At 36.7% G+C, this 21079-nt stretch overlaps 1 protein-coding gene across 2 annotated transcripts in view; it reads right to left on the reverse strand.

Moving 5' to 3' along the window:
* SLC9A7 (solute carrier family 9 member A7) overlaps positions 1 to 21079 on the reverse strand; it is a 224368-nt gene that overhangs the window by 34048 nt on the left and 169241 nt on the right. Inside the window, exon 13 of one of the 2 annotated variants that reach the window (XM_053579245.1) lies at positions 15443 to 15502. The exons of the other annotated variant lie outside the window; for it this stretch is intronic. Coding sequence (XP_053435220.1) covers positions 15443 to 15502 — 60 coding nt within the window. The remainder of the gene's footprint in view (positions 1 to 15442; positions 15503 to 21079) is intronic. 2 annotated transcript variants of the gene reach the window in all.

Here is a 21079-nt window from a genome sequence, read left to right on the forward strand (position 1 = left end):
ATGATAACATCCGAGATTCCTGCTGGGATCCTGTAGGGACACAACTCTAAGTCCCATAAACAGCAAGTAAATATTTTGCTTGAACTTGTTAGAATCTAAGGGAGACAAGGGAGATTCCTCCCTTAGTGTATAAAATAAATTTCAAAACACTCTTAAATCTCTTCTTTATGGATGAATGTCATAAACATGAAAAGAATAACAAAATTAGAAAATTCCCATTTTTACCCCCAGTGTAATAACTGTTTTAAATCAGGATCATCATTGGATGATTTTATCACTGGGTAAGATGGTTGTTGAGTATCTGTCCAGTCACATCGTGTCAAAGGATCATTGTACAGATAACTTTTTGATTACAAAACCAAGTACCTTTATAGTGGAGAGATCACTTCCTTAACTAAGTGACCAAATGTAATGTTATTAGTAAAGGGGCAGCTTGACAATATATACCACCTGATGTGACTCCACAAGAAATATATGCCACTTTCACAGTATTTTTGGCAAAAAATAATATCTATTTTTAGTCATAAGGGAAAAAATCCAGATTGTGGGACATTTTGCAAGATAATTATCTTGAATAGTTAAAAAAAAAAAACAAAAAACCTTAATGTCATAAGAGACCAAATAAGGAGGGAAGTGTTCTAGATTAAAAGCAACTAAAAAGATATGACAACCAAAGTAAAGGCTGATTAAATCCTGGATACTGTGTGTATATGTGTGTGGGGTGTATATAAAATTCATGTCACCTTTTTTAGGTATTGTGATCATGCTGGAGACTGGATTCGTAGGAGACCCATGCTATAGTATTTAGGGGTATCTGCAGTGTACTTTAAATTATTTTCAAATGGTTGAGAAAGAGGGTAAACATGAACCAAAAATTAACAATTAGTGAATCAAGGTTAGTACCTGGGTATTCATTGTTCTATTCCTTCAAATCTTTTACAGATTTCAAAATTTTCACAATTAAAAGAGAATACCCCTGGTGAAAATGTTACAAAAACAAGTCAGTTTATTTCCTCTCTCTTAATTTAATCTAATCTAAATCTACTAATGTGTACCTATTGGGTAACTCAGGGTCTCACGTTATTTCAGGATCTGAAAACCAAAAGTTGTAATGATTCATGGACATGGGGTGTATACTAGGTAAATAAATATATGTAATAAGTAAATACAGATTCTAGTAATTATGTGATTTTACTTTCTAGATAAATTCTGGAATGTTTTGTTGAGATTCTCCTTCTCTTTCTAAAAGGGAAGGATAAGGAATAAAATGCTAATTAGCTGAGATATACATATGGTTAATCAAACTCCAGTCAAAGCAGCCATCTTCAGATCTGGCTGTATACATTCCCTGGAAATCTAGTTCTGAGGACAGTCCTAACCAATACTCACTTTCCTTGCCTTTTATCACTCTTCTGCCATGGAAGTTCCAACCTTCACTACAGCCACTTGCTATCAACCACCTGTCTGAGATACAGTTCAAACTCCTGACAGCACAGAGCCTAAAAAGACCTTCTAGGCCCTCCCACAGAGGAATGAGGGAAGGCCCCTTGGGGTCTTCTTGGAGGAGCTCACTATTGGTATAAGCACTGAATAGAAGATTTCCAAGAAAGGAAGCAAAGACCTGCTTCCCAGCTCTCTACTGTTTTTAAATGCCAAAAACCAAACAAACCAAACAGACTGGGGGCCATGAAACACAAATGACGTTCTTCTGAAATTTCTTTCCCCATTCAAGGCTGTTTACTTTAGGGCAACTTAATAATTACTTTTCTGGCGAGGTTGAGGGCCCCTTGGACCAATCCCCAAGGATGACACTGGACCCTGTGGCTTCCTACAAAGAGCCCCACCCTTGGGGCAGAGCCCAGAACCAAATCGGTCACTGAGAATAGGAGGTAGAGCAATGGGCCAGTGTGTTTTGCTGAGCAGTAAAAAGACCAGTATTTTAATTGCAGTTTAAAGCCTCAGAAGACTTGAGGGTCCCCTAAGTTTATGAAATTTCTAGTTTCAAGCAACTGTCAATAATATATTTTTCTCTCCGGACCTGCTATTATGCTTCTGATCCAGTTCCACAGGAATTTTTGTGCTATTTGATTATAGAATATTTTAACATTCCCCTGATACATCAGGGCTGAGCTCATTAGAACACATATGACAATCTTTTCTTCCAGAATAAACTGAATTTTCTTTATTTTCCTTAGAATGAGACAAGTGTGGTAATCCAATGCCAAATGAGAAAATAAAGCAATTGAACTGACGTGCTCATTCTGGAATGAGTAAATAATAAAAATTAATGATTCCTTGCCCATTCTGATCAACAGATAAAATGCCATAAAATCTCAGAAATTTTAAAAGTGTTCTACTTTAACTGGTAATTTTTTGAAAAAAATGCAAATGATGCAGATTCTGAATGATTCAAGGAATATGAGACACATAATTTTATATAAAACCTGAAGACCAGATCAGAATCTAAATTCTCCTATGTCCAGAGCATAACTTATATTTTGCCTGAGTGTGGGATGCACTAAAGGAAAGAGTTTGCTCAGTCTGCAACTTAACTAGTACATAAAGTCAGTCTCCAAAAATGAACTTTGTGTGTGTTTTAAACAGTAGGAAAAAGTGTGATCCTAGTGAGCTTAAACACTTATTATTTTTATTTATTTATTTTTTTGCTTTAAACATCCCCTCTGGAATTGGCTCATCTTTTTTTATTGTTGTTTTGTTTCATATTAATTTCTTTCTTTTTAGTGGATGATGTAGAATGTGAATTTTTTTTCCAACAGTGCAGTTTTATTTTTTAAAACTTATTTCAGATTAATATGAGGGTACAAATGATTAGGTTTCACTGTTTGCATTAGTTAGGGAGAGTTCAAGTTATAGTTGAACCCTTCACCCAGGGAGTGTGCTATATATCCCTACACTGTGCATATCAGATGAGAGTTCGCCAATCTCCCTCTCTCCTCCCCTCTCACCCCCACTCAAATTTAATTGTATTTTTCTCTCATGTGGGCATGTAGTTGTTTATATATTGGTTTCATATTAGCATTGCCTACATTGGATACCTGCTTTTCCATTCTTGTGATACTTTACTAAGAAGAATGTTCTTCAAATCTATCCAAGTTAACACAAAAGATATGAAGTCTCCATCTTTTCTATGGCTTAATAGTACTCCATGGTATATATATACCAAAGTTTGCTAATCCACTCATGAGTTGATGGGCACTTGGGTTGTGAACTGAGTTGTGATGAACATTCTTATGCAAATGTCCTTATAGTAAAATGATTTTTTTTCTTCTCGGTAAATGTCTAGTAATGGGATTGTGAGATCAAACGGAAAGTTTACTTTTAGCTCTTTGAGGATTCTCCATAATTCTTTCCATAGATTGCTTAGTTTGCAATACCACAAGTAGTGTAAAAGTGTTCCCTTCTCTCCACATCCACGCCAGCATCTGCAGCTTTGGGACTTTGTGATGTGGGCTATTCTCTATGGGGTTAGATGGTATCTTAGGGAGGTTTTGATTTGCATTTCTCTGATGATTAGGGATGATTACCATTTTTTTCCTGTGTTTGTTGGCCATTCTTCGGTCTTCTTCAGAGAATATTCTGTTCAAGTCTCTTACCCACTTATAGAGGGGACTGTTTGCTCTTTTCCAATTGATTAGATTGAGTTCTTTGTAGATTCTAATTATAAGCCTTTCATCAGATTCATAGCATGCAAATATCTTCTCCCATTCTGAAGGCTGTCTGTTTGCTTTAGTTGTTGTACCCTTGGCTTTGCAGAAGCTTTTTAGCTTGATCATGTCCCATTTATTTTTGGTGTTGCTGCAATTGCCCAGGGATTCTTCATAAAATCTTTCCCCAGGCCAATGTTGCCAAGTGTTTTCCCCACATTTTCTTCTATAATTTTTATCATTTCATGTATTAAATTTAAAGCTTTTATCCAGCAACAGTCATTTGTTTTTGTAAGTGGTGAGAGGCATAGATCCAGTTTTAGTCTTCTACATGTGCTTAACCAGTTCTCCCAGCACCATTTATTAAAAAGGGATTCTTTTTCCCATTGTATGCTTTTGTTTGGTTTATCGAATATCAGATCACTAGGTTCTCTATTCCATTCCATAGATCTGTATCTACATTTTTGTGTCAGTACCATGTTGTTTTGATCACTGTAGACTTGCAGTATAACCTGAAGTCTGGTAATGTGATGCCTCCAGAGTTTATTTTATTGCTTTTTTTTTAAGGTTGTTAGTATGCAATATATTTGTTTTTTTATTTCAGATTAATATGAGGGTACAAATGATTAGGTTACATTGTTTGCATTTCTAAGGTAAAGTTCAATTGTTTTTATTTTTTAGAATTGCATTCAGGTTTTTTGAATTGAATTCAGGTTTTTCTCCTGGTTTCATATAAAACAAGGTACTTTTTCTTTTAAGTTTTTCAAAGTACGACAGTAGTACTTTGCTGGGCATTGCATTAAATCTGTAGATTGCTTTCAGTAGTACGGACATTTTTTTTCTTTTCTTTTTTTATTAAGTCTTTTGTACATAATCATAAATACATTTATGCCATTTTCAATGTGTCGATTCTTTGGACAAATTGGAGTGCTTACATCATACTAATCAACATAGCTTTCACCTCATATACCCAATTAATAGCATTAGGACATTTTTGTTTTACACATGATAGATCGAACTTGTACTTGCAATGTGCTCCATAGGTGTGGTCCCCCTACTATTCCCTATTAACGCTCCCACCCCCTCCTCTCCTCTCTCCCTCCCCTTCCCTTCTTCATCCTAGGCTAAAGTTCTGTTTCATTTTTCATATGCAAGTGTGAGTGATTATAAATTGGTTTCACAGTAGTACTGAGAACACTGGATACTTTTTTTTTCCATTCCTGAGATACTTTACTAAGAAGAATATTTTCCAGCTCCATCCATGTAAACATAAAAGAGGTAAAGTCTCCATTTTTTTACTGCTGCATAGTATTCCATGGTATACATATACCACAATTTATTAATCCATTCATGGGCCGATGGGCACTTGGGCTTCTTCCATGACTTGGCAATTATGAATTGAGCTGCAATGAACAATCTGGTGCAAATATCTTTATTGCCAAATGATTTTTGGTCCTTTGGATATACACCTAGAAGAGGAATTACAGGATTAAATGGTAGGTCTACATTTAGATCCCTGAGTGTTCTCCAAACTTCCTTCCAAAAGGAACGTACTAGCTTGCATTCCCACCAGCAGTGTAGAAGTGTTCCCTTTTCTCCACATCCATGCCAACATCTGTTGTTTTAGGATTTTGTGATGTGGACTACTCTTACTGGAGTTAGATGGTATCTCAGAGTAGTTTTGGTTTGCATTTCTCTGATGATTAAAGATGATGAGCATTTTTTCATGTGTCTGTAGGCCATGCGCCTGTCTTCTTCAGAGAAGCTTCTGTTCATGTCTCTTGCCCACAGTGAAATGGGATCACTTATTTTTTGCTTAGTAATAAGTTTGAGTTCTCTGTGGATTCTGGTTATTAGACCTTTGTCAGTAGTATAACTTGCAAAAATCCTCTCCCATTCTGAGGGTTGTCTATTTGCTTTACTTAGTGTGTTCTTGGCAGAGCAGAAGCTTTTTAATTTGAACAGATCGCAGTAATACATTTTTGATGTTGCTTCAATTGCCCAGGGTATTTTCCTCATGAAGAATTCTCCCAGGCCATTTTTTCAAGCATTTCTCCTGCACTCTCTCTAAGAATATTTATACTTTCATGTCTTAAGTTTAAGTCTTTTAACCAGTAAGAGTCAATTTTTGTTAGAGGAGAAAGGTGTGGGTCCAGTTTCAGTCTTCTACAAGTTGCCAGCCAATTCATCCAGCACCATTTAATGAATAAGGCATCTTTCCCCCAATTTATATTTTTAACAGGCTTATCAAAAATCAAATGATGATAAATGTCTGGGTTCACCTCTTGGTCTTCAATTCTGTTCCATACATCTACCTCTTATTTTTGTGCCAGTACCATGCTGTTTTGATAACTATCAATTTATATTATAGTCTGAAGTCTGGAGGCATGATTCCTCCTGATTTGTTTTTATTTCTGAGTAATGTCTTGGCTATTCGAGGTTTTTCCTGTTTCCATATAAAACATAGTATTAATTTTTCTAGGTCTTTAAATTATGACAGAGGTACTTTAATAGGGATCATGTTAAATCTGTAGATTGCTTTAGGTAGTATAGACATTTTAACAATGTTGATTCTTCCCAGCCATGAGCATGGTATATTTTTCCATTTGTTAACATCTTCAGCTATTTCTTTTCTCAGGGTTTCATAGTTCTCTTTATAGAGATCTTTCACATCCTTAGTTAGATACACTCCCAGATATTTCATCTTCTTTGGGACTATTGTAAAGGGAATAGAGTCCTTGATTATTTTTTCCCCTTGACTATTGTTGGTGTATATAAAGCCTACAGATTTATGAGTGTTAATTTTGTATTCTGAGACATTGCTATATTCCTTGATCACTTCTAGGAGTTTTATAGTCGATTCCCTGGGATTTTCCAGATATATACTCATATCATCTGCAACGAGTGACAGTTTGATCTCCTCTGGTTCTATTTGGATCCCCTTAATTGTCTTCTCTTCCCTGATTACAGTAGCTAAGACTTCCATTATAATGTTAAAAAGCAGTGGAGAGAGTGGACATCCTTGCCTAGTTCCTAATCTGAGTGGAAATGATTTCAATTTTACTCCATTCACTATAATATTGGCTGTGGGTTTGCTGTAGATGGCCTCTATCAGTTTATGAAATGTTCATTCTATACCTATTTTCTTCCTTTTTTTTTTTTTTTCTGTAGAGACAGAGTTTCACTTTACTGCCCTCGGTAGAGTGCCAGGGCGTCACACGGCTCACAGCAACCTCCTGCTCTTGGGCTTATGTGATTCTCTTGCCTCAGCCTCCCGAGCAGCTGGGACTACAGGCGCCCACCACAACGCCCAGCTACTTTTTTGTTGCAGTTCGGCCAGGGCTGGGTTTGAACCCACCACCCTCGGTATATGGGGCCAGCGCCCTACTCACTGAGCCACAGGCGCCGCCCTCTTCTATACCTATTTTCTTAAGCGTTCTGATCAAGAAAGGAGGAAAAGATTAAGTAATATAGGTACTAGTTCCTCTTTAAAGGTTTGGTAGACTTATGATGTGAAGCATCTGGTCCCGGGCTTTTCTTTTTGGAGAGATTTCTTATAGTTGATGCTATTTCAGAGCTTGTTATAGGCTTGTTCAACATTTCCACTTCTTTCTGGCTAAGTCTAGGAGGGTGGCATGTTTCCAAGTATTGATCTATTTCATTCAAATTTTCATACTTTTGAGAGTAGAGTTTTATGTAGTATTCATTAAAGATTTTTTTTTTTTGGCAGTTTTTGGCCGGGGCTGGGTTTGAACCCACCACCTCCGGCATATGGGGCCAGTGCCCTACTTCTTTGAGGCACAGGTGCCGCCCCATTAAGGATTTTAAGTCTGTTGTTATTTGGCCTTTATCATTTCTGATTGATGAAATTAGGGATTTTACTCTTCTAATTCTGGTTAGGTTAGCCAAAGGTTTATCTATTTTATTGACCTTTTCAAAAAACCAACTCTTTGATTGGTTGATCTGTTGTATAATTCTTTTGTTTTCAATTTCATTTAGTTCTGCTCTAATTTTAGTCATTTCTTTTCTTCTGCTGGGTTTAGGGTTGGAAAGTTCTTCCTTTTATAGTTGTTTGAGATGTCCCATTAAGTTATTGACTTCCTCTCTTTCTGTTCTCTTGAGGAAATCTTGCAACACTATAAATTTTCCTCTTAGGACTGTTTTTGCTGTATCCCAGAGGTTCTGATAGTTCATTTCTTAATTATTGTTTTGTTCCAAAAATTTGGTAATTTCCTTCTTTTTTTTTTTTTTTGTAGAGACAGAGTCTCACTTTACTGCCCTTGGTAGAGTGCCGTGGCGTCACACGGCTCACAGCAACTTCCAGCTCTTGGGCTTACGTGATTCTCTTGCCTCAGCCTCCCAAGTAGCTGGGACTACAGGCGCCCGCCACAACGCCCGGCTATTTTTCTGTTGCAATTTGGCCGGGGCTGGGTTTGAACCCGCCACCCTCGGTATATGGGGCCAGCGCCCTACTCACTGAGCCACAGGCGCTGCCCGGTAATTTCCTTCTTAATCTTGTCTATGACCCAGCTATCGTTCAACATGAGGTTATTTAGTTTCCATGTTTTTGTGTGCGTGTAGAGATCCCTGTTGTTACTGAGTTCAACGATTATTCCATGATGGTCTGAGAAAATACAAGGAATGATTTCTATTCTTTTAAATTTGCTGAGGTTAGACTTGTGACCTAAGATGTGATCAATTTTGGAGGGTGATCCATGGGCTGATGAGAAGAATGTGTATTCAGTTTCATTAGGATGAAATGTTCTGTAGATGTCTATTAGATGTAAATGTTGAATGGTTTAGTTCTAAAATTTCTTTGCTTAGCTTCTTTTTTGAGGATCTGTTCAACACTGCCAGAGAAGTGTTAAAGTTTCCAACAATTATGGTCCTGGGGGAAATCAAGTTGCTCATGTCAATTAGATTTTCTCTTATAAATTGAGGTGCATTCTGGTTGGGTGCATAATTGTTGATAATTGAAATCTCATCATGTTGAGTGTTGCCCTTAACAAATAAGAAGTGACCATCATTATCTTTTCTTACTTTAATTGGTTTAAAGCCTATTGTATCTGCGAATAAATTGCAACACCTGCTTTTATCTGATTTCCATTTGCCTGAATTATTGATGACCATCCCTTCACCCTGAGTGTATTTTTATCTTTTAAGGTAAGGTGAGATTCTTTAATGAAGCAGATGTTTGGCCTGAGTTTTCATATCCAGTCAGTCAACCTGTGTCTCTTTAGAGGGCAATTTAAGCCATTCACATTAATTGAGAGTAATGATAAGCCGGACAGAGTTTTGGGTATCGAATTTTTCCAAAGTCCAGTGGACACTTTTAATCCTTTTGCCACTAAGGAAGTTGGAATTTGATCAAACATTTCTGAGTGAGTTTACTTTGTGGTGGAGGATTGTGTTGTCCATTATGAAGGATAGGTCTGAGAATGTCCTGAAGAGCTGGTTTAATTATGGCAAATTTCTTCAACATGTGAATGTCATTAAAGTATTTAATTTCTCCATCATAGATGAAACTCAGTTTAGCTGGATACAGGATCCTGGGTTGAAAGTTATTTTGTTTAAGGAGATTAAAGGTCGATGACCACCCTCTTCTGGCTTGAAAGGTTTCAGCAGAGAGATCTGCAGTCATTCTAATATTCTTCCCCTTGTATGTTATGGTTCTCTTACGTCTTAAAGCTTGAAGAATTGTCTATGAGAATTTTTATTTGGGTTGAGTCTTGCCAGTGTTCTAAAACTGTCTGGTATCTGAATTTCAGAATCTCTTGGCAAGTCTGGAAAGTTCTCTTTAATTATTTCATGAATCAAAGCATCTGTATCCTTCACAGGAACCTCATCACTTTCAGGTATTCCTATAAGGTGAATATTAGATCTCTTTGAATTATCCCAGAGCTCTCTGAGAGAATGATCTGTTTTTGTTCTCCACCTTTTTTCCTCTATCAGCATTTGGGAGCATTCAAAAGCCTTGTCTTCAATGTCAGAGATCCTTTCTTCTGCCTGCTCCATTCTGTTACTGAGGAATTTTACTGTATTTTTTTGATCTTTGATGGCTGCAAATTCTTGCTTCAATGTGTCAAAGTCTTTGGTCATTTTGTCTTTAAATTTGTTGAATTCTTGAGACATCTTTTGAATTTCTGCTTTGAATTCTAATTCCATCATTTCCTCCATTCTGTTTATCTTATTTGCTATCCAAACTCTGAACTTGATTTCTGACATCTCGGCCATTTGTTTGTGAATGAGATCTTGTGCTGTGTCAGCTTAATTTTTTCTTGTGGGAGTTGATCTACTCTGATTATTCATGTTGCCAGAGTTTTTCCACTGATTCCACCTCATGATTGTTTTTCACTGTGTCTAGGTGGTCAGGTAAGGTGAGATTGGATTGGGGTTTCCTGGAGTTGTGGTTAACCAGCCTTTGTTAAGGATCTGGGACTGATGACTGCAGCTTTTTGCCCTTTAGCTTTGCAAAGGAACTGTACAGTATTACAGTGTGAGGTTGAGGAAACCTGCTTGGTATGGTGGGGTTAGGTGGCTCTGTCTTGTATTCAGCTGGTTCTTGTCCAATCCTGGTGGATCAGTGACTCTGGTGAAGTCTTAGCTTTAAAGTAAGGGTTCTGGCATAAACTTCTTAGGGGGTTGACAAGCCAGATCTTTTGTCTTTCTCCTTTAAAGTAAGGAGTAAGGGTCTTGTGGCATAAACTTCTCAGGGGATGGACTAGCCAGATCCTTTGTCTTTCTCTGTTAGGTGTGTGAAATCAGTGTCTGATCTTTGCTCTTGGACTCTAGGTATACACCATGGCAGGGCAGCACTAGGTATAAACCACACTCTTCAATTTTCTTACAAATCCGTGACTGAGCCGCAGGTGCCGCCCCACAGAGTGTGCTCTTTTAAACTTGTTTCCTCTCAACAGTTCTGTCAATATTGAATGGTAAACATCCCATTTTACTATTCCATCAAAGTCCATCCTTTGCCCTCTTGCTTGCAGGACCTTTACTCTCCCCACCCTTTCATGCTCCAGCAATAGTATGGACATTTTAATAATGATTCTTCGCAGCCATGACCATGTTATATGTTCTGCCACTTGTTAATGTCTTCTGCTATTTCTTTTCTCAGAGTTGCCTAATTCTGTCTGTACAGATCCTTCATGTGTTTGTTAGGTATATTTCCAGATATTTAATTTTCTTTGATGCTACTACAAAGGGAATTATGTCTTTGATTTACTTCTCAACTTGGCTGTTATTGGCATATACAAAGGCCACTGATATGTGGACACTGATTTTATACCCTGAGACATTACTGTATTTCTTGATCACTTTCATGAGCTTTGTGGTTGAGTCCCTGGAGTCTTCTAATTATAAGGTCATATCATTAGCAAAGAGCAAGAGTTTGACCTCTTCTGTCCCCATTTTACACTTGATCTTAGCCAAAAGGCCGAGAAGCGATCTCTGTCCCCATTTTAATACCCTTGATATCTTTCTTTTGCCTGATTGCATTGGCTAGAGATTCCAGCACTATGTTGAATAGCAGTGGTCATAGTGGACATCCTTGTCTGTTTCCAGTTCTAAGTGGAAATGTTTTCAGTTTACCCCATTCAGTATGATATTGGCTGTGGTTTGTTGTAGATGGCTCTATCAGCTTGACAAATGCCCTATCTATGCTCATTTCTTAAGTGTTAAAAGGATGCTGACTTTTGTCAAATGTTTTTTCTGTGTTGGTTGAGAAGATCCTATGGTCTTTGCTTTTGCTTCTATTTATGTGGTGAATTACATTTATGGATTTACATACATTGATCTAAACTTGCATCCCTGAGATCATGAAGTACATTTTTTAATGTACAGCTACATTCTGATTGCTATGATTTTATTGAATATTTTTGCACCAATATTCATTAATGAAAATGGTCTGCAGTTTTCCTTTTTTGTTGAGTCCTTTCCTGGTTTTGGTATCAGAGTGATGTTTGCTTCATAGAACATGTTGGTGGTGGGAGGTTTCTCCATTCTCTATGTTTTGGAATAGGTTCTGCAGTATAGGAAGAGCCTTCAAGCTCCTCTCTGAAAGTTTGGTAGAATTCTGGAGTAAAACCATCTGGTCCAGGACTTTTTTGGAAGATTTTGTATTGTTGCAATTTTGGTGCTTGACATAGGTATGCTCAAAATTTCTAATTCTTTCTTGTTGAGTTTGGGGAGGTTTTGTGATTCCAAGTATTTGTCTATTCTCTCCACATTTTCAAATTTCTGGGCATAGAGTTTTTTGTAGTAATCAGTGATGATCTTTTGTATCTTAGTGGTATATATTGTTATTTCCCCCTTTTTCTTTTCTGATTGAGGTGATTAGAGCTCTTACTTTTCTGTTTCTAGTTAATCTAGCCAAAGGTTTATCAATTTTACTAATCTTTTCTAAGAACCAATGTTTTGTTTCACTTATCTTTTGAATGGTTCTTATGTTCTCAATTTTTAAAAAATTCTGATGTAATTTTGGTTATTTCTTTTCTCCTGATAGGTTTGGGATTGGATTGCTCTTCGTATTCTAGCTTCTTGAGATGGCTCATTAGGTTGTTGATGTTCACTGTTTCTATTTTTTGGATATGGACATTTCATGCAATAAATTCCCCTCTTCAGACTGCCTTTGCAGTATCCCATATGTTTTGATAGCTTGTGGCTTCATTATTGCTTTTTCTTTCAAGAAACCTATTTCCTTCTTTATCTCCTCCTTCACCCAGTTGTCTTTCAGCATAAGGTTGTTTGGTTTCCATTACTTTATGTGAAGATGAAGATTTTTATTGGAGCTCTACTTTTATTTCATGGTGGTCCAAAAAAGACACAAGGTATAATTTTTATACTTTAAAATTTGCTGAAATTTGATTTTTGCTCTAAGATATGATCAATTTTGGAGGACGATCCATGGGCTGACAAGTAGAATGTATACTCAATTTTACAGTGACGGAATGTTCTGTGCATGTCTATTAAGCCTATTTGTTCTAGAGTTGTTTGTTTAAGTTCATTGCTTCTTAGTTTAGTTTCTGTTTGGAGGATGGATCCAGTTCTGTCAGAAGGGTGTTGAAGTCCCTAAATATTAAGATGTTGTAGAATATCATATCGTTCAGACCAGTTAGGGTTCATTTCTTAAACCTGGGAGCATTTAAGTTGGGTTCAGATATATTTAGGATTGAAATGTCCACTTGTATTGTTCCCTTGACCAGTATATAGTGATGCTCTTAGTCTTTCTTTACTTTTGTTGCTTTAAATCAACTTAAATGTAAAAATAAAATCGTGACCCCTCCTTTCTTCTGATTTCCATTTGCCTGAAATGTTGTTTTCCAACCCTCTACCCTGAGTTTTGTTTTGCCTTTATAGCTTAGATATGTTTCCTGAAGACAGGACACAGTTTGCTTGTAATTTTTTTAGAATTTCAGATTAATATGAGGGTACAAATAATTAAGTTACAATGTTACATTTGTTACATTTGTTAGGGAAGGCTCCTGTTGTAGTTTTGTCCTGCTCTCAGGAGGTGTGCCACATACCCTTGATTGTGCCCATTAGGTGGGAGCACAGCAATCTCCTTCCCTCCTCACTTGTGCTTTTTTTATCCAGTTAGCTAGTGAGGAATTCAAGGAATTCAAGCCATTCACATTTATTGATAGAATTGATAGGTATGGTGAAGTTTTGTGAAGGTTCATTGCTTAGTTTTATCCTTTGCACCACTGTGGCAGCTAGGCTTTATGCATTAGTTTCTGGGTATCTACTTTACTGGTGGTCCACTGTGATGGTCAGTGTGAAGAACGGGTCTGATAGTTCCCTGCACAGCAGGTCTTATTGTGGCAATTTTTCCTCAATGTTTGCATGTCAGTAAAAGATTTGATTTCTCTGTCAAATATGAAAGTTAGTTTAGCAGGATACAGGATCCTGGGCTGAAAATTTTTATTTAAGAAGGTTAAAGGTAGATGACCACTTTCTTCTGGCTTCAAAAATTTCAGCTGAAAAGTCCACTGTCACCCTGATGTTTTCTTCCCCTGTGTGTAAAAAGTTGCTTATGCCTGGCTGCTTGCAGAATTTTCTCTTTCATTTTGACTTTGGCCACGTTATTACAATGTGTCTAAGATATGTTTTGTTTGAATGAAGTCATGCTAGGTTTCTGAGACTATCTACTTTCTGAATTTCTGGGTCTCTCACAATGCTTGGAAAATTCTCTACCATGCTGACTTGAATTTCACTCCTTGAGGGCAGTGTTGTGAAAGCAGCAGTACCTGGTGAAAGCAGGGGTCTTAGGATATCACTAGGACCTAGATGTACACTGCAATGACACGCATGAAATTAATTTAAGTGTTTAAGTGGTCCAAAAACTGTCTCATGAAATTGGTGAAGTTAAAGAGAAATTTGTGAAGAAAATTAAAGTGAAATTACCCATGCTTTTACCAGATACTGCTGCTTTCACCACTGCCCTAAGGGAGTGAAACATCTTTCCATTTATTTGTTACATTCCCTACCAAATGTAACATTGTAACTTAATTGTTTGTACCCTCATATTAATCTGAATTTTTAAAAAAGCACAAAGTTGTGCAGTGCTTGTGGCTCAAATGAGTAGGGCACTGGCTCCATATACCGGAGGTGGTGGGTTCAAACCCAGCTGCAGCCAAAAGAAAAAAAAAAAAAAGCACAAAGTTTTCATACTTTTAAGACTCTCTCCTGTTCCTTCATGGATCCCTATGATTCAAATATTTATGCGTTTGGTATAGTCCTATATCTCTCTCAGAGAAAGCTCTGCTTTTATCTTTTTTTTCTTCTTTTGTCTTTGTGAATGACTGGGTTAATTCAAAAGTTTTGTCTTCTATTTCTGAGATTCTTTCTTCTCCATGTTCTACTCTATTGCTGAGATTATCTACTCTGCTTTGAACCTCTTTGAATGCCTCTTTCAATTATTTAAGCTCTGCTATATCCTTGTTAATTATGCCCAGATCCTTGATGACTTTCTCTTTAATTTCACTGATTTCTTGAGACAGTTTTTGGACCATTTAAATGCTTAAATTAATTTCATGTGTGTCATTACAGTGCACATCTAGGTCCTAGTGCTATCCTAAGACCCATGCTTTCACCAGGTACTGCTGCTTTCAACACTGCCCTCAGGGAGTGAAACATCTTTTCAGTGTAAGAATAGAGTTGAAGCCTATTTTGTATTTGACTTATCAGCAGCAAGAAACAGATCAAAAGGAAAGAATGTCAATTGGAGATACAAAAAGGAAAAGAAAGAAGAAACATTACGGTTTTTACTCTGAACTGACATCACCACCCTTAAGCATAATTATATCATGAACTTGAATGAATATCCAATAAACAAACTGCATTGGAGGAATCTTTACCCTTGCAGTTAAAAAAGAAAAAGTTCTTCATATCTTCGGATTCACCATAATAAGGTACAAGTACACAAATACATACTTCAAAAAACTACAACAGCACTTGTATTTAATTAATATAGTGTATGTCATACCCCAGCTATGGATAAAATATAAAAATTAAGTTCCCTATATGAGTTAAAGCCTTATTTACTAGATCATGAACAGGATGTTGTGGAAAAAGTATCTCTAGCTCTGAAAATGAGCTTCTCAACATTAAGATCAGTTGTACAAAGATTTCTTGCCCCTTTATTAAGACAGGTAGAGGTTGGTGCACACAGGAAGGAAGAAAGAGAAAAACAGCATAAAGGGAAATATCTCAGGTTAGAAAGAAAAGAAAAGCCAGGCCCAGTTAATTTTTTGCTGAGGATGCCTTTGTGTCACCTGAAGTACTGCCAGCGCTGGTCATTCTGGTCCTCTTCGGACGGCTCCTCCACGCCAACTCTGGGCAGCAGAAGAAGGGAACGTGAGTGTGTGGGGACAAAAGGGGAACCAGGACCTCTCTGGGCATGTGACCTAGACCATGTCCATGAAAGACTGGGCCATCTCATTTTCAATATAAACTTCCAATATAACCCATACAAACTATCCCCATTTTCTCAAACCCTAAGAGGCAGAGGTTGCTAAATTTAAAGCAATGTTAGGAGCCAGGTAAAATGAGGATGGATTAGAAATGAAGTTATGCCTCTCAAAATACAATGTAATGAAATCAGAGGAATAAATATACCTCATAGACAATTAATTTATATGATTTTTTAAGAATTCATCTGTATCAAAAAGTAAGATACCATCATATAAAAGTAGAAAACAGAAAGTTAATTGTTACTAAACACATATTAAGGGTTTGCATTTTTTTATACATACTTGACAGAAAGCGCAAAAGGCATTTTATTACTGAAAAACAGCAACAATACTTGAGGAAGACCAAAATGGTCCCTCTTTTCTAAAGAAACAAGCCACATTGTCCATAGGATCAGTCTAAAGGGAACCCAACCTCTCCTATTGTCTTTACTTGTGACCTTGGAGTTGACATGTTTCACTTCCACCTTTCTTTATAATTTGTAGGTTATTCAAATGGCATTTGAACTTAATGTTAGATGGCATTCTAACTTCATGTTAGAGCAGGATTTCATAAACTAGCACTATTGATATTTTGAACCAGATAATTCTCTGTTGTGAGAGGCCATCTAATGCACTGTAGCATGTTCAGCAACAACCCTGGGTCCTACCACCCACAAGATACCAGTAGCAATCCCTCCACCTGGCTATGGCAATTAACAATGTCTCCAGATACTGCCAAAAGTCCCCAGGTGTGTGGGGGGGATTGCCAGTTGAGAACCATTGCACTGAATTATTTATTCTCAATGGAGGTGACCACGGGTATGAAAATTGGTTCTTGTCAAACATAAAAATTGTAGTTCATCTTACAATGATTTGTAGCCCTCCAATGGTCATAGTACATAAATAGATAAGTAGCAGATTGGCGGTATTAAAAATTCACTGGGGAAGTTAACTGGGAAAAAAAAATTTAGAGGCTCCTTAGGAGAGCAATGATGAAAAAAAGGTTGAGAAACGCAGTTCTAGACAATGCCCAAATTCTGATACTACTACTATCTCCTGAAATATGCAGGTGAGAACATGATATTTCTTAAAGTGACATTTTAAAGCAGTTATGTATTCAGAATATGACTTAAACCATTCTCTCTATATTCTTATAGTATTGAGAAATTATAAAAAATACGAGGAAAACAGGCTGGATTCTTTTTTTTTTTTTTTTTTGAGAGAGAGACCCTCAAGCTGTTGTCCAGGTAAAGTGCCATGGCATCACAGCTCACAGCAACCTCTAACTCCTGGGCACAAGTGATTCTCCTACCTCACCCAAGTAGGTAGGATTATAGGCACCTGCCACAATGCCCGGCCATTTTTTGGTTGTAGCTGTCATTGTTATTTGGCGGGCCTGGGCTGGATTCAAACCCGCCGGCTCTAGTGTATGTGGCTGGCGCCTTATCCACTTGAGCTACAGGTGCCGAGCCAACAAACTGGATTCTTTTAATGTAAGATTCGTTGTCTCTAGAGTAATAGTAATAATAGCAATATTACTAGCAATAAATAGCCAAATATACTAAGTGACTACCATGTGTCACATGGTACAATAAGAGACTTCTTCATCACATTCATAATCACATTTTATCCTCACACTATGATTGTCTCCATTTAATTGGTGAGGAAACTGAGGGTTAGAAGAGAAATAAGTCTCTTAAGGTCACAAAGGTAGAAGTAGTGGAGCCAAGATCCCAACTCAGGCTGTTAAACCCTGGAGCCCCAGCCTTTGATTATAAGGCAGCATCTTTAAACTCTTTAGAACAGCCAGTTACCAATACTATTACATAAAGAGCTCAGAGCTTTTCCCTGCCTTTATTCCTTATGTTATTTTGCAATGAGCTTTATTTTAAATTCTCAGTCTAACAGGATTACACTAAGTAGAGCATTCTTACTTGTCCTTGAATGATTATATTACTGTGCTCGTAAGTGTGAAGGTTATAATTGGTTTGTTTGGTCACCTGGATGTGTGTCATTCTACTGCACCCTACCCCATATCACCACCACTTCATGTGTGTCATTTGAAGCTGGGGGCTCCAAAAGAACAGCCAGCATGCTGCCATAATGTGCTTAGAATGCATAAGAGGCTCATCAGCCTAAATAATCCTATGATCATTTTTTAAGTTGCCAAAATTATGTCCTTTGTGAATAATACTTATTATTATTAAGTGACTAATAAATAAGAGGCTAAAAATAATATTATGTAGTTAGTGTATTAATGGAAAGTAATTTGCAGATTTTGCCATTATTTAAAAAAAAATCACAAAATGCCAATTTTAAAAGATAAGTTGGATTTATGGAGAGCCAGGACCTGGCTTTGCATTCGTAGTTATATTTATTTTTATACACAGACTTGAAATTAACCATTTTTTAACATTTCTTTCTTTCTTACTTTTGCAGTTTTTGGCCAGGGCTGGGTTTGAACCCCCCACCTCTGGCATATGGGGCCGGCGCCCTACTCCTTTGAGCCACAGGCCCCACCCAGAAATTAACCATTGTTAACAATCATAGCTAACTCTTTTTTTTATATCATAATTGTGTACATTACTGCATTTATGGGGTATAATGTGCTGATTTTATATACAATTTGGAATGTTTACATCAAATGGGTAACATAGCCTTTACCTCACTTATTTAATTCTTGTGTTTAGACATTTATACTCTACTTTTAATATATTTGACATGTACTCTTAACTTTTTATAAGTGAAATCTAAGACCCACCCTGGGCTCCTGACTTCTGAGAAGCTACTTAACAGTTCATTAAGGACTCTATCAACAGCCTTGAAAAGTAAAGAACAAGTAGGTACTGATCCTACTGAGGTCACAGGGGTCAAAATACCACACTGAACTTCAGGGGATTTCTGAATCAATTTAGAATAATAACTTGGGTTACAGAAGTGATTCATGGCCATTAAGTAACACGACAAGCCACAAGCCAGAAAAATATGTCTCATTACTTTATTTTAGAGGGAATTTCTTTTGATGTAATCTCTGTAAATGTCAGTTTGTGTGCTTACATAATCATTATTTACATACCAGCACATCTGGAAAAATTCAATGAACTAATACCATACATGTTTTTCAACAATGGTATACTTTGCTTCATTATGCTGTCTGGGTAGAACTGGGAAGAAGGAAGGAAATAATAAAGATAGGAATAAAAATCAATTAAATAAATCAGAAAAACAATACAAAAAAAATCAATGAAATAAACAGCTAGTTCTTTGAAAAGGTCAATAAAATTGACAAATGTCTGGCAAGATAGATCACAAAAACAGAAGGTACATAGTATCAGGAATAAAATAACTGAAAATATCAGGAATAAAACAGGAGAAATTACTATAGATGCTATAAACATTAAAAGGATAATAAGAGAAGGTGGCGCTTGTGGCTCAATGAATAGGGCGCTGGCCCCATATACTGGAGGTGGTGGGTTCAAACTGCCAAAAAAAAAAAAAAAAAAGGATAATAAGAGAATGCTATGAATAGCATAAACTTGACAATTTAGAAGAAACTGACCCATTTCACAAACTACCACAAGTTAGCCAATATGACATAGATAATCAGAATAGACCTATAACTGTTAAAGAAATTTGCTACATAATTTGAGAACTCCTAAATAAGAAGTCGCCAGTCCCAGACGGTTCACTGGAGAATTCTACCCAATGGTTCTAGAAAAGAATTAACACTAATTCTACACAATCTTGTCAAGAAAACAAAAGAAAAGGGAACATATCCCAGCTCATTTTGTAAGGCCAGATTACCCTGATGCCAAAAACAAAGGCAGTACCAAAAAAAGAACTACAGACCAATACTCCTCATGAACATAAACATAAAAATCCTAACAAAATATTTCCTCATAGAATTCAGCAATGCTTAAATAATACACTACAACCAAGCGAGGTTTATTTCAAAGAAGCAAAACTGGTTCCATGTTTGAAAATTAATCAATGTAATCTACTATATTAATATGCTAAATAAGAAAAAATCACATGATCACATCAGTTGACACAGAATATTTGATAAAACTCAACACTTGCTCATGACAAAAACTTGGAAAATGAGCGATAGAAATTTCCTTAACTTGTCTACGGCCATACCACCCTGAACGCACCCGATCTCGTCTGATCTCGGAAGCTAAGCAGGGTCGGGCCTGGTTAGTACTTGGATGGGAGAAATTTCCTTAACTTGATGATAAACATCTATAAAACACCTACATCTAATATTACATTTAATGGTGAAAGACTGAGTGCTTTCCTCTTAAAATGAGGCACAAGGTAAGGATGTCCATTCACACCATTCTTATTCAACATAGTACTAAAAGTCCTAGTGAGAGCAATAAGGCAAGGTAAGAAAACAAAAGTCATTTTGGTTGGAATGGAAGAAATAAAATTGTCTCTATCTGCAAATTATGTGATATAGAAAATCCCAAAGAACCTAACAACAACAAAAAAAAAACTACCAGAAACCCTCCTAGAACTAGTAAGTAACTTCAGTAAGGTGACAGGATATAAAATCTAAAAAAAAAAAAATGAATGTGCAAGCCTTGTATGCTGAAAACTTTAAAACACTGATCAAAGAAATTAAGAATAGTCTAAATAAAGAAATATACCATATTCATGGATTTGAAGACTTAATATAATAACAATTTTGGTCTTCCCCACAATTGGTATATATGTTTAATGCAATTCCCATGAAAGTTCCAGAATGATTTTTATATAGGTAAGTTTATTCTAAAATGTATGTGGAAAGGAACTGGAATTGGAATTGCTGCCACAATTTTAAAAATGAAGATTAAAGTGGGAGGAACCATTCTACCAGATGCTAAGGTTTACTGTGTAAATGTAGTTATCAAGATAGTATGATATTGGTGGAGAGATAGTTACATAAATCAATGGAACAGCACAGAAACAGATCCCCATGTATACAGACAACTGAATTTTTTACAAAAGAGCAAAGAAATTGAATAAAGTAGGGACAGTCTTTTTAATACATCATGCTGGAACAACTCGATAGTCATAGGTAAATAAAATAAAATCTTAAATATCACACCTACATAAAAATTATTGTTCCATGCCTCAGTTTCCCCAACTCTAAAACAGAGATAATAGTATTATTTCCCTTAAAGAAATGTTATGAGAACTATCTTAATATATATGTGACATCATGAACAACTCCTGCAATCCAAGTGCTAGTTATTACTATGACTGTCACCAATAAGCCCCACATAGGTTCTGCAGACCCACTTGGATCTCAGACTGAGACATGCTGACAAAGAATTCCTCCCTACAAAAACTCCAGATGGAAGAGACGATTCTCTCCAATTCTAGTTTTCCCCCTAATTCCAAGGATAACTGGGAGATCCCTGTTCGTTTTCTCTCCTCCAAGCTGTGTATGCTCTGCAAGTGTCTTATGCATTC

The sequence above is a fragment of the Nycticebus coucang genome, chromosome X (genome assembly GCF_027406575.1).
Source record: "Nycticebus coucang isolate mNycCou1 chromosome X, mNycCou1.pri, whole genome shotgun sequence".
Lineage (NCBI taxonomy): Eukaryota > Metazoa > Chordata > Mammalia > Primates > Lorisidae > Nycticebus > Nycticebus coucang.